The 11,697-nt window shown below is 39.1% G+C and overlaps 2 protein-coding genes across 3 annotated transcripts in view; one reads left to right on the top strand and one right to left on the bottom strand.

Annotated features, from left to right (window-relative positions):
• The first annotated feature begins 434 nt into the window (after positions 1 to 434).
• LOC134754692 (uncharacterized) overlaps positions 435 to 11,697 on the top strand; it is a 29,332-nt gene continuing 18,069 nt past the window's right edge. Inside the window, exons 1-4 of one of the 2 annotated variants that reach the window (XM_063691027.1) lie at positions 435 to 554; positions 8,929 to 9,129; positions 10,132 to 10,306; positions 11,230 to 11,388. In XM_063691027.1, coding sequence (XP_063547097.1) covers positions 8,935 to 9,129; positions 10,132 to 10,306; positions 11,230 to 11,388 — 529 coding nt within the window. In that variant the 5' untranslated portion in view covers positions 435 to 554; positions 8,929 to 8,934. Of the gene's footprint in view, positions 555 to 966; positions 1,008 to 8,928; positions 9,130 to 10,131; positions 10,307 to 11,229; positions 11,389 to 11,697 lie in introns of those variants that run through there. The other variant, XM_063691028.1, reaches the window with a different exon arrangement.
• LOC134755013 (uncharacterized) lies at positions 1,488 to 3,542 on the bottom strand. Its single transcript, XM_063691490.1, has 3 exons — positions 3,353 to 3,542; positions 2,204 to 2,592; positions 1,488 to 2,048 (listed from the first exon to the last, which is right to left on the bottom strand). The coding sequence occupies exons 1-3, from the start codon at positions 3,540 to 3,542 to the stop codon at positions 1,503 to 1,505; spliced, it is 1,125 nt and encodes a 374-aa protein (XP_063547560.1). The 3' UTR covers positions 1,488 to 1,502.

The following is an 11,697-nucleotide window of genomic DNA, read 5'->3' as shown; positions in this document are numbered from 1 at the left end:
TATAATAACATGTAAGCGCCTTGGTTATAGACTGTAAGCTTATTTGTAAATAAATAAAATGAAATGAAAGTGACTAAAATATAGTACGATACTATATATTATAGTATGGGTGGCAACCCTACTCCACTCGCGTTCGCGGATTCGCGCCGCGTATCTGGAGCGAGCTTTTGATGTTACCGCCTCCCTGCGGATCGCCGGCACACGCCAACAAACAATCGTTGGCGTTTGTTAATCCTTCCAGACACAGTCAACGAAGGCCAGCGAAACCCATTCGTTGGCGTTCGTTGCCCTGGGTGTACGCACCTGAACGAAGTGAACGAGAACCAACGAACGTGCGACAGCCAACACTGGCCAGCACTGAAAAATGTCCGTTGGCTTGGTGTGTACGCACCAAATTAATTTTTTCTTGTGGCAATATAAAGGAAAAAAATATTATTAAAAAAAAAGAAAGTATCACGAATCACGAACAGTCGAACACGAACCTATTCATTCTTCATTCACCGCCGAGTTCTCGAGATACATTGGTTTTCAAGAACTTTGCCAGGCGAATTTAGGTAAGTTGACAAATTATATTATTTAGCTAATCAAGTTTATTTTATTACAGCTACTACGATGTCCACAATCCTCACTTTTAAGGGTTTTGGAAAGCAGCATCCATTGTCAGTTTTTTGTAGCCACATGCTCAATCTTATTGTGGCACATGTTTCGCTTGAATTCGGGCAAAAAAATAATAGTTTTCTCGTGCGTTAACCTTGTGTTAGGTCAGCAGAGCTAACCTAGTGTTAGCTTTGCTGCGCGCTGCGGCGCTCCAGACTGCTGTGATAGATAACCCGTATTTCTAATCGTTCTATAAAGTACCCACTTTCGACGTTCCAGTGGCTAATGTTTTGTGACGGTCTTTTATTAGATGTGATAAAATTACTTGCATTAATAATTAGTATGCCTTTTGTTGTTCTAGAAGGTGTGCAGAAAATGATAAGTATGCACTAGAGCATTTTACGTTTCAAGTACGATTTTAATTTTTTACGATAAGTAATTGAAATTTGGGTTTAAATGGATTTGTTATACAATTTCCATTCTGATATTTAACTCCCCATTCGATAAATAACGATATTTTTGCCTAAATTGTTAATTAAAAGTACCCTCAAGAAATACTATAGAAATTTATACTTAGTTGTGTTTTTAAAAAAACACATGCATTTTACTTTCCAGGTATTCGAAATGAAAAGTAGAGTGTTTAACTCGGGTGAAAGGCATCATTTCAGCCTCGGACTATTGGCCAAATTACCTCGGCAGAAATGAGTGCCTCATCCCTTGGTTAACAATAATATAATTAAACTTTGTAAAAAAATACCCTCAATTTTATACAAAACATTCAGACATACCCCGACGTTACGCCAGCAGGTTTCAAAATAAGTTGGTGCCGGTTGTATTGTATTGTAGTTCGGGCGATTTTCCGCAACTCGACGACTGGCGCCTATTTTGCGTGACATGGGGGTGGGCTAGTCCTGCCAGCCCAGCTCCTCGAGGAAACCTATTAAATCTTTGATGTTGAGTAGGACCTCGGGGAGGTCTCTCGGGGATCCGAGATGTTTTGCCCTGTATGGGGCCACTCCGCTGCACTCCAGCACCACGTGAGAGGCTGTTTCTTCTGTCTCCATGCATCCTCTGCATAGGGGACTGTCTGTGACACCTGTTATAAAAAGATGTTTGTTAAATAGTCGATGACCTGTTATGACATTGGTTACCATGCTCAGTCGGGTCTTTCCTAATTGAAGGAGCACCCTTGTGAGCTTTCCGTTGATGCCAGGCATGGCTTGTTTGGCCTGTCTGCATCCAGTCTGGTTTAGCCAATGTTCTGTGTGTAGTTTCCCTGTACGTGCCAGCAGCATTGAGCGTACCTTGCTAAACGGTATCGGGAGGATCGGTTCTGGGCCAATCGCTCCCGCATTCGATCCTTGCCTGGCAAGCTCGTCCGCAGCATCGTTACCCCGGGATCCGCTGTGTCCTTTGATCCATTGTAGGGTGATCTTATTGTTATGACATACCTCCATTATGAAATAAAACTATGAAAACGGATTATATCGCGTATATTGAATTTATAATACATCCCGACGTTTCGAACTCTTTACAGCGTTCGTGGTCAACGGGTGACCCGCCATGAGTAACTATCTCTATCGGTTAACCGAAGACAATATTATACCTCCATTAGTCGTTCGTGGCATTCGTGTATAAGTTTGGATGTGACTATATGGCTTTTTAGAGCCATCAAGACTGCTCTACTGTCGGAGAGTATGCGGATGGAGGATCCTACTACCTTCCTTGCAGTGATGGCAGCCGCCGCGTTTATGATGCCCATGCACTCAGCTTGGAATACCGAGTTATGGGCTCCTAGCGGAGTGGTGATTGACATGTTCAGGTCTTCTGAGAAGGTTCCAGAGCCCGATCCGCTGTCTTTTTTGGACCCATCAGTGAAGATTCTGAGCTCCCGAGGATTGAGTCCTTCGTAATTGTCGTCCTCGTATAACTGTATTTTGTACCTTTTGTCGAAGATAGCTTGTTTATGAATCCGATCCGTGCCCGAATTGAGCACTGGAAATTCATCATATACCTTCTTCTTTTTCTAGGGGCTATGTAAGGCTCCAGAGCCTATGTATCACTGCGACCATCTCTGATCTATTGTGATCGCCACCTACTACAACTCTCGATCCAAACCTGGTCATATACCTTATCCAGGCAAGTTGTGTGAAGAGCTCCTATGATGTTGGACCATATATTAAGGGCTTGCAGCCTTACCGCTGAGAGACTGGCCTCTTGTTGTATGTGTAGGTGCAGCGGTGGAAGGCTTAACATGACCTCCATGGCTGCAGTCGGTGTGGACCTCGTACAGCCAGTGGTGGCCGCGCATGCGAGCCTTTGGAGTCTTTGTAGCTTGTCTCGTACGTTGTCTAGGTTTGTTCTTGGCCACCAAACCAGAGCACCGTAACAGCGTAAGGGGCGGATTATTGTCTTATAGAGCCAGAGAGTAATTTTTGGGTTAGTCCCCACCTCTTACCAATCATCCTTCTGCATTGCCAGAAGACAACTCCCGCCTTGTCTATACGTTTGTTGATGTGATCGTTCCAGTTGAGTTTACTGTCGAGAGTTAGCCCTAAGTACTTAACTTCATCGGTCAGCTGTAGCTCGGTTTGGAAAAGTGTTGGTCTGGTAAAGTTGCCAAGCGCCCTTTTATTGGTGAACATTACCATTTCTGTTTTGGTGGGGTTGACTGATAGGTCGAATTCTCTACACCAGCGTTCTACAATCTGAAGAGCAGCCTGGGTGAGATCGCAGACTGTACTGGCAAATTTACCTGATATTAATATTGCCAGATCATCAGCGTAGCCTATTGTGTAGAAGTGTTCCTCGTTCAGTTTGGTTATAAGGTTGTTGACTACTAGGTACCACAGCAGAGGTGACAGGACTCCCCCTTGAGGGCATCCTCGCACCGCCGCCACGGCCTGCGGTTCACCTGCATACCTTATAGTTCTTTTGTTTAGCATGTTCATAATCCACTTTGTTAGTCCGGGTTCCGCGCCGTGGCTATCCAAGGCATTCCCTATTAGTCATACTTGTTATGAACAAAATGCTGCACTTCATGATTAAAGCAAGCCGCTTTGCACAGTGATAGTAGGGACCAAACTGAGCGATTTGACCCGCAGCAGCGGCAGTTTCACCCCTTGGGAACAGAGATGGCGCCACTTCTTTAAAAAATATTTCAAAAAATTCTACAAGCTACACCAATGGACCGATTTAAATGTTTAATATCTCAAATAAAAGCTCATTATATACATTACTTTTAAAAAATACTCAAAAAATATATACTGAATAATTTCGACAAAAAACGGCATCTTAAATTTTTATTTTTTACTCGATTGATAGTTTTTACTTGATTTCTCAAAAAAAATGTATGGAACATGAATAGTTTAATGCATGTATATATTACTGAATAAATAACAAGTATTACAAAAAAAACCCGACACTGATACCTCTCATACTTCACAAAATATGAAAGTTTGAATGTGAGTGTAAATTTCTTCAAAATATATTTCAAAAAATTCTACAAGCTAAACTATTTGACCGATTTCAATGTTTAATATCTCAAATTAAAGCTCATTATATACATGACATAAAAAAATACACAAGAAACATATACTGAATACTTTTGACAAAAAACGGCATCTTAAGTTTTTTTTCTTACTCGATTGATAGTTTTTACCTGATTTCTTAAAAAAAAATGGGACATGAATAGTTATATACACACATATAGTACTGAGTATATAAAAAGTATTACAAAAAAAACCCGATACCGATACCTTTAATTCTTCACGAAATATTTAAGTTCAATTATGCACGCTCTTACAAATAAAATTATTTAAAAGAAATCTTCAACCGCAGTAAGTGCACTGATTTTCATATGAAATGTGTCATATGAAAAGAAATCACCCAATTTATTTTAATAAATAAAAAATAAATAAATAAAACCTGAATAAAGTTTTTTCCTGGTGCTGAATTACAATAAAATATAACAAAATAGAAATTATTTTTATTTAAAGTGACTACATTCGTAAACAAAAAACTTAAATGTCCTCTTCGGGTTCACCGATAGATGTAGAACTGAAAAAGAAAAGTCGTTTTGAGGTACTCGTACCATTCCAATACTACAAAATCACCGATCATACATGAACTGGTTGCTGTAGATTACTGTTGAATTATTTTTGTGCCGGTAGATTACTGTTGAATTATTTTTGCGGTCTTTTTTTTTAAAGTAATGTATATAATGAGCTTTGATTTGAGATATTAAACATTTAAATCGGTCCATTGGTTTAGCTTGTAGAATTTTTTGAAATATTTTTTAAAGAAGTGGCGCCATCTTTGTTCCTAAGGGGTGAAACTTGCGCGGCTGCGGGTCAAATCACTCGGTTTGGTCCCTTCTAACACTGTGCAAAGCGGCTTGCTTTTATCATGAAGTGCAGCATCCGGGCAAAAAATGGCCATAACAAACATGGTGACTAGAAAGAGGCACGAATGCCAGTCGCTAGTGACGTTGCCCAGGGTGGACCAGAGGAGACAGACGGACCTTTGGGCGGGCCGAAGCCCACCCAAACTTCCCCCTGTCTCCCGCTCGGGGAGGTCATCACACCACTCCACCCCTGGTGCAGGTTATCCCCTCGAAACTAAAACTACATTCAAAAGGTCCTAACTAGATGGCAATAAAATTATTCAAAAAATTAGTAACAAAATAAATAACACCAAGTCCGACAATGAATGCTTTAAAAAATTTAAAGAACACCTGATTAAAAAAGCTTATTATACATTAAATGAATTTTAAATAATTATAATTAATAAAGTACCCATACAATAAATAATACTTATATATTGTATAACCTTGTACAATAAACTCGTTCTCCTCTTGAATAAACTGTTTGCTGTGCCCTACAGGGTGTCATGTTGTATACAATTATATGTTAAGAGCCCTTATTCCCTGGAGCGTTCATCGATTTCACGAAATAACACTCAATAGATGGCGTTGACGCGCGGTACGCGAGCGCCGGCAACTATAACGCGTTTTGAACGCAGAGAAGAATAATCTTGATCTTTGTCGATTTCAACAGCAAGTTACATTATTTTTATTGTTATAGCCCCTCTTTTATTTTATTTTATATGCATGGTAGTAGTAATTTCAGTTTATTATGTTAAGAACATATACATACTTGTACCCAGAGATGACCAGGGTGCCTAGCCAAGATGCCAACCGTTTAGGTACTTATAGTTTACATTAAAACCAAATCTGCAGCTGGCCTCTGAAATGGGTAATAGAAACGCGATCCGTATGTCTTTCATTTTCCAAATGACCAGGGTGCCTAGCCAAGATGCCAACCGTTTATGCTCCGTAGCAAACGAAACGTAACTGTCTCTGCCGCACTAATATTGAAGAGTGATAGAGAGAGATTACGCTATTGTTCGCTTCGGAACGAACGACTGGAATCTTGGCTAGGCACTCGGGTTTAGTACCTACAGTTTACGTTAAAACCACTTAAAACCAAATCTGTAGCTGGCCACTGAAATGGGTAATAGAAACGCGTTCCGCATGTGTTTTGCTTTCCAGATAATCAGAGTACCTAGCCAAGATGCCAGTCGTTCGTTCCGTAGCGAACGATAGGGTAATTTCTCTCTATCCCTCTTTCATATTAGTGCGACAGAGACGGTTGCGATTCGTTCGCTACGGAGCGTAAACGGTTGGCATCTTGGCTAGGCACCCTGGTCATCTGCAAAGCGAAACACATACAGAACGCGTTTCTATTACCCATTACAGTGGCCAGCTATAGATTTGGTTCTAATGTAAACTATAGGTACCTCAACCTGGGTGCCTAGCCAAGATGCCAGTCGTTCGTTCCGCAGCGAACGATAGGGTAATCGCTCTCTATCACTCTTGCATATTAGTGCGACAGAGACGGTTGCGTTTCGTTCGCTACGGAGCGTAAACAGTTGGCATCTTGGCTAGGCACCCTGGTCATCTGCAAAGCGAAACACATACGGAACGCGTTTCTACTACCCATTCAGAGGCCAGCTACAGATTTGGTTTTAATGTAGACTATAGGTACCTAAACGGTTGGCATTTTGGCTAGGCACCCTGGTCATCTGGAAAGTGAAAGACATAAGGAACGCGTTTCTACTACCCATTTTAGAGGCCAGCTACAGATTTGGTTTTAATGTAAATTATATTATAGATACCTAAACGGTTGGCATCTTGGCTAGGCACCTTGGTCATCTGGAAAGGGAAAGACATACGGAACCCGTTTCTACTACCCATCCAGAGACCAGCTACAGATTAGGTTTTAATGTAAACTATAGGTACCTAAACGGTTGGCATCTTGGCTAGGCACCTTGGTCATCTGAAAAGGGAAAGACATACGGAACCCGTTTCTACTACCCATCCAGAGGCCAGCTACAGATTTGGTTTTAATGTAAACTATAGGTACCTAAACGGTCGGCATCTTGGCTAGGCACCCTGGTCATCTAGAAAGCGAAAGATACAAGGAACGCGTTTCTACGACCCATTTTAGAGGCCAGCTACAGATTTGGTTTTAATGTAAATTATATTCTAGGTACCTAAACGGTTGGCATCTTGGCTAGGCACCTTGGTCATCTGGAAAGGGAAAGACATACGGAACCCGTTTCTACTACCCATTCAGAGGCCAGCTACAGATTTGGTTTTAATGTAAACTATAGGTACCTAAACGGTTGGCATCTTGGCTAGGTACCCTGGTCATCTAGAAAGCGAAAGATACAAGGAACGCGTTTCTACGACCCATTTTAGAGGCCAGCTACAGATTTGGTTTTAATGTAAACTATATTCTAGGTACCTAAACGGTTGGCATCTTGGCTAGGCACCTTGGTCATCTGGAAAGGGAAACACATACGGAACCCGTTTCTACTACCCATTCAGAGGCCAGCTACAGATTTGGTTTTAATGTAAACTATAGGTACCTAAACGGTTGGCATCTTGGCTAGGCACCCCTGAACAGACCCGATCACCTAGGCGAAAAAATTTAATATTTGTGCTATAAAATGTACCTATGATTACATTGATCACCTAAGGATCAAGATTTTCTAATCGCAGTATACACCACTTCTCGGAACTAGCTCGTTGATTACGAACGAAACAAACGCCTGACGATCGAGCACAGGTCCGTCCCCTAAGCGCGCCCGGCGGAGACTGAGCGCGCAGTGTCGGTGCAGCGTGATTTATACGTCTTTTAAAAATATTTAAATTTACGGTAAAATAGGTCCTATAGTTATGATTATTTTTTTATGGGTTCACATAAAGTTAGAGTTTGCTATAATATTATTTTGAGTTCAAAATATAAGTACAATTTGCGATAAAAAAATATAATGCGACCCTGTTTTCACCGAAAAAATGAAAAAACTCGGAAGGTATTTTATCATTTTTTTTAAATGAATCTTTGATTTTCAATCATTTTAGCCCCTCGTCCAAGATATGGTGAATTGAATTGTAATCATTCATGTACCAAATGATTCTTGTTTACTGCAAAATTGGCAACCGAAACGACACCTTTCACTGCAAATTTTGAAAAATACTCCCAGGAAAACTCATTTATTTTAGGTTTAAAAAGAGAAAATGCAAACTTTAATTATTTCAGCCGCTAGTTTAGGAAATGATTATTTAAGAACGTTAACAGTTTTTGAATAAATACTAATAGTTACGTCGTAATGTTGAATGAAAAAGGAAGCATTTTGCAAAATACGCTCGTTTGTAGGAATAAGGCCTCTTAAGTATAGGTTAAGATACAATGTGATATGCAATAAAGATTATAAGTATGAGTATAACTAGTATACAGTTCAATTGTGTCTGGATGAGTGTTCATTATCAATATTTACAACAATAGTGAATGCAGCTGAACACACATGGTATTTTAGGGTTCCATACCCAAGGGTAAAAAGGGGACCCTATTACTAAGACTCCCGCTGTCCGTCTGTCTGTCACCAGGCTGTATCTCTTGAACCGTGATAGTTCGACAGTTGAAATTTTCACAGATGATGTATTTCGGTTGCTGCTATAACAACAAATACTAAAAAGTACGGAACCCTCGGTGCGCGAGTCCGACTCGCACTTGGCCGTTTTTTTTTTAAACTATAAAGTACTCCAAATACATTTTCTATGCAAGAAACAAATATGAGCCTTACTATTTCATATGGCTCGTATTTCATAGTAAAAAAAAAATTCAGACTATAATAAGCTTTATGTTTCCAACCAAGACCAAAAGAGGTTTACAAATGCACTGTTTATTATGTTACTGTTAGTATATATTTTTTATTGACATGAAACAATTTGTATTGTTAAACGCAAAGATTTTAAAATTACAGGCTACAATGACAACACCTACACTTGATTTGAAACTCCGCAATCAGCTGACAAGGTTCCTTCATACTGGAAATGAAGTACCCAAGTGTTTCCCCGGCTGTTGGCCGAAACAAAAATACTTTCAAGCTGAAAACTTGAAAACAATTGATGAGGCACTTGCTAATGGAGTCAATAATCTTGAAGTAGTGGATGTAATTCTAAAGGTAACTTGTCAAACATATAGGTTCTATATATTAATTAGAGCAACTGGCCAAATTAATTTGATAACTATGACGATATTATTATTAATTTAAAAACTGGATATAATTTTTCTAGAGACTGAGGGTCTACTGTCACCGTCAGAAAACGTTATCTGCCTCACTGTTGCTTGAATATGCAAGAGCGATAGAGAGGCAGACAATATAAAAAATGTTGATGTTTGCGGTAGGCCCTCTGTTACCGTTTTGTCCCAACTGGTCAGAATTAAACTGCAATATGATGATATATGACCAATACTGTTGTAGACACAGTTAAACTGACCAGTCCTAAGCCTTATTGCAACTCAATAAGGCCTAGGACAGTTTTCAATTGAGTGTTTTATTTTTAGTACATAATTAGGTGTTTTGGAATCAATTTCAGAATAGGGTTTCATGGAATCCAGTAATTTAGCCCGTGTTGTTTATCGGACTGCGATCTTGTTTCGGTATTATAATGGAAGATATAATGATGACGAGGGATTAGTATTAATACATTTAATACCGTGTAACTGTCGTAAACAGAAAAAATGACAAAGTAAAACCGGCGCCCGGTGTTTTCACTAGAAATTTACATCTATCTAGATAGTTCATCTTAAATTGCAAGTTTTTCTATAAATTGAGTTATTGTGATAAATTGTATTTATCATCTCTAATAGATATAGTGCTGAATTAACAATATGATTCGGGTGCAAGGGAAAATTCGTAACTGTGAGTGTGTAAAGTAATATATATTCGTGTGTAAAGTACTCATGTAAACAATGTCTACCACCAACTTAACCGTGACGTCACAAATGGACGCGAGGCGTTTTCGCGCGAGGTATACACCAGCTATAAAAAAATGCAATTATTTATGTTAATACTTATGAGTATAGCTGAAATATTGTGTTTTCCGGAACCAATACAAGTGTACCGACAGTATTAAAAGGGATATCAAAATTTGTCATCATGCCAATTATATTTTCTACACAGGCTTACAATGATGGGTGGTACACAAGATTTGAAACCATTGCTTTTGCTCTCTCAAAGTGCCTATTGCTTGGAAGTGCTGATGTCAAAGCCGCTACTTACAAAGCTGTTGGACAAATTTGCAACACTTCTGAGCAGATGATGCTTTTCTGCAAATTCACAAGGCTATTGAAAACAGGTACATAGTTTATTTAAATAGGCATGATGACAGTAATTAAAAGTAACTAAAATATTATATTTATTTAATGAAACTTTAGTCGTAGAATACGAAAAACGCATTTATTTTTTTATATTTAGCGAGATTGGTAAATGTTTTGTTAAAATAAAATTACAAAATACGCAAGTCCGCCATGATTCGGTGAACACCAATCAGAGCGAATGACGTCACGTTCATGTCAACAAATATCCAAAGTACTGAAAGTACTGGTTCTCCTATGGTTCTCCTGCTATTTTATTTACGATTCACGGATTCAATATTAGTAGTTTAAACCGAATATTAACTAATAATAATAACTTGAATCATTTACTAAGGCAAACAGGGCTAATTTGGAATAAACAAATTATTTAATAAGCTTCTAAGGAACGCCTAGAACGTGAGTTTTGTTTATATGAACTTGACGTCACTAGGGACGCCATGACACTTACAAGCGTTTTGGAGCGAATTTAAAATCTAAAAAACTAAAATGTAGTTTTTTCCTACTAAACCTTTATTAAATGCAGAAATATGTTATTCATACTAAATAATTAATGATTTTTAACATTATAGGACAGTTTTTCAAAATCTGTCATCGTGCCTATTACATTGGCAGAGCATAATAGGTATAAGCAACCGATTACTTTTCCTTTGATGCAAAATAAGGTGATCAAGATAGTGTTAAAAATTGAGTTCTATGGATATTATGTAGCTTTATCCTAAAGATTTGTAATCATGTATCTGGCTTACATAATTGCCGGAAATTAAACAAACAGAGATACGATAATCTATCTGGAAAGCGTCTTTATCCCCAATCCCCTGAAATTATCAAGTACCCATTGTTAACCAGTTTCGATTGAACACTATCGCTAACGTATGTATTCATAAAAACATACGTTTATACACAGGAAATGGCCAAGGTTGGTGCAATATCATCAGGTTGTGGTACACCTCCAAAGACACCATGGAACTAGCACAGGAGGTCACCAGGGTGAAGGCTCGCCACGGCCGCTCTCACAACACCCTCCTCAGGAAGAGCCATGTTAAGGTCGACGAAAATGATAAAGGTAAGTAAATTTATCATGTCCTATACAGTTTTAAATAAATAAATAAAGATTTCTAGTGAAAGTGCACGAATTTTAATCCGATACTTCAGGTGGCTCCAATAACAAGCGCAACCACATAATGAGGGCTATCGTTTTTTTGCTCACCAGTTGGCGCCTCTGTTGATGGTGGTCCAAAAGACTATAGAAAAGCTGTCAGTCATTGAAGTGACAAGTGACATTTGACATTTCGAACTATGGAAAAGACCACCATCTACACTAGCGCCCCTAGCGGCGAATTCATACGCGTTAGCCCTCATTAGCGGCTCGTAT

This window comes from Cydia strobilella, chromosome Z (genome assembly GCF_947568885.1).
Source record: "Cydia strobilella chromosome Z, ilCydStro3.1, whole genome shotgun sequence".
Taxonomy (NCBI): Eukaryota; Metazoa; Arthropoda; class Insecta; order Lepidoptera; family Tortricidae; genus Cydia; species Cydia strobilella.
The sequence above is the reverse complement of the archived record's forward strand: the minus strand, read 5'-3'. Positions and strand labels throughout refer to the sequence as shown.

Excerpts from the sequence above, each read along its gene's own strand:
- LOC134755013 (XM_063691490.1), bottom strand. The coding sequence starts at position 3,542 with ATGCTAAACAAAAGAACTATAAGGTATGCAGGTGAACCGCAGGCCGTG. Across the intron at positions 2,593-3,352 it reads TCTGGCAATATTAATATCAG|TGCTCAATTCGGGCACGGAT; the intron begins GTAAATTTGCCA and ends ATGAATTTCCAG. Across the intron at positions 2,049-2,203 it reads GCCACGAACGACTAATGGAG|GTATGTCATAACAATAAGAT; the intron begins GTATAATATTGT and ends TTCATAATGGAG.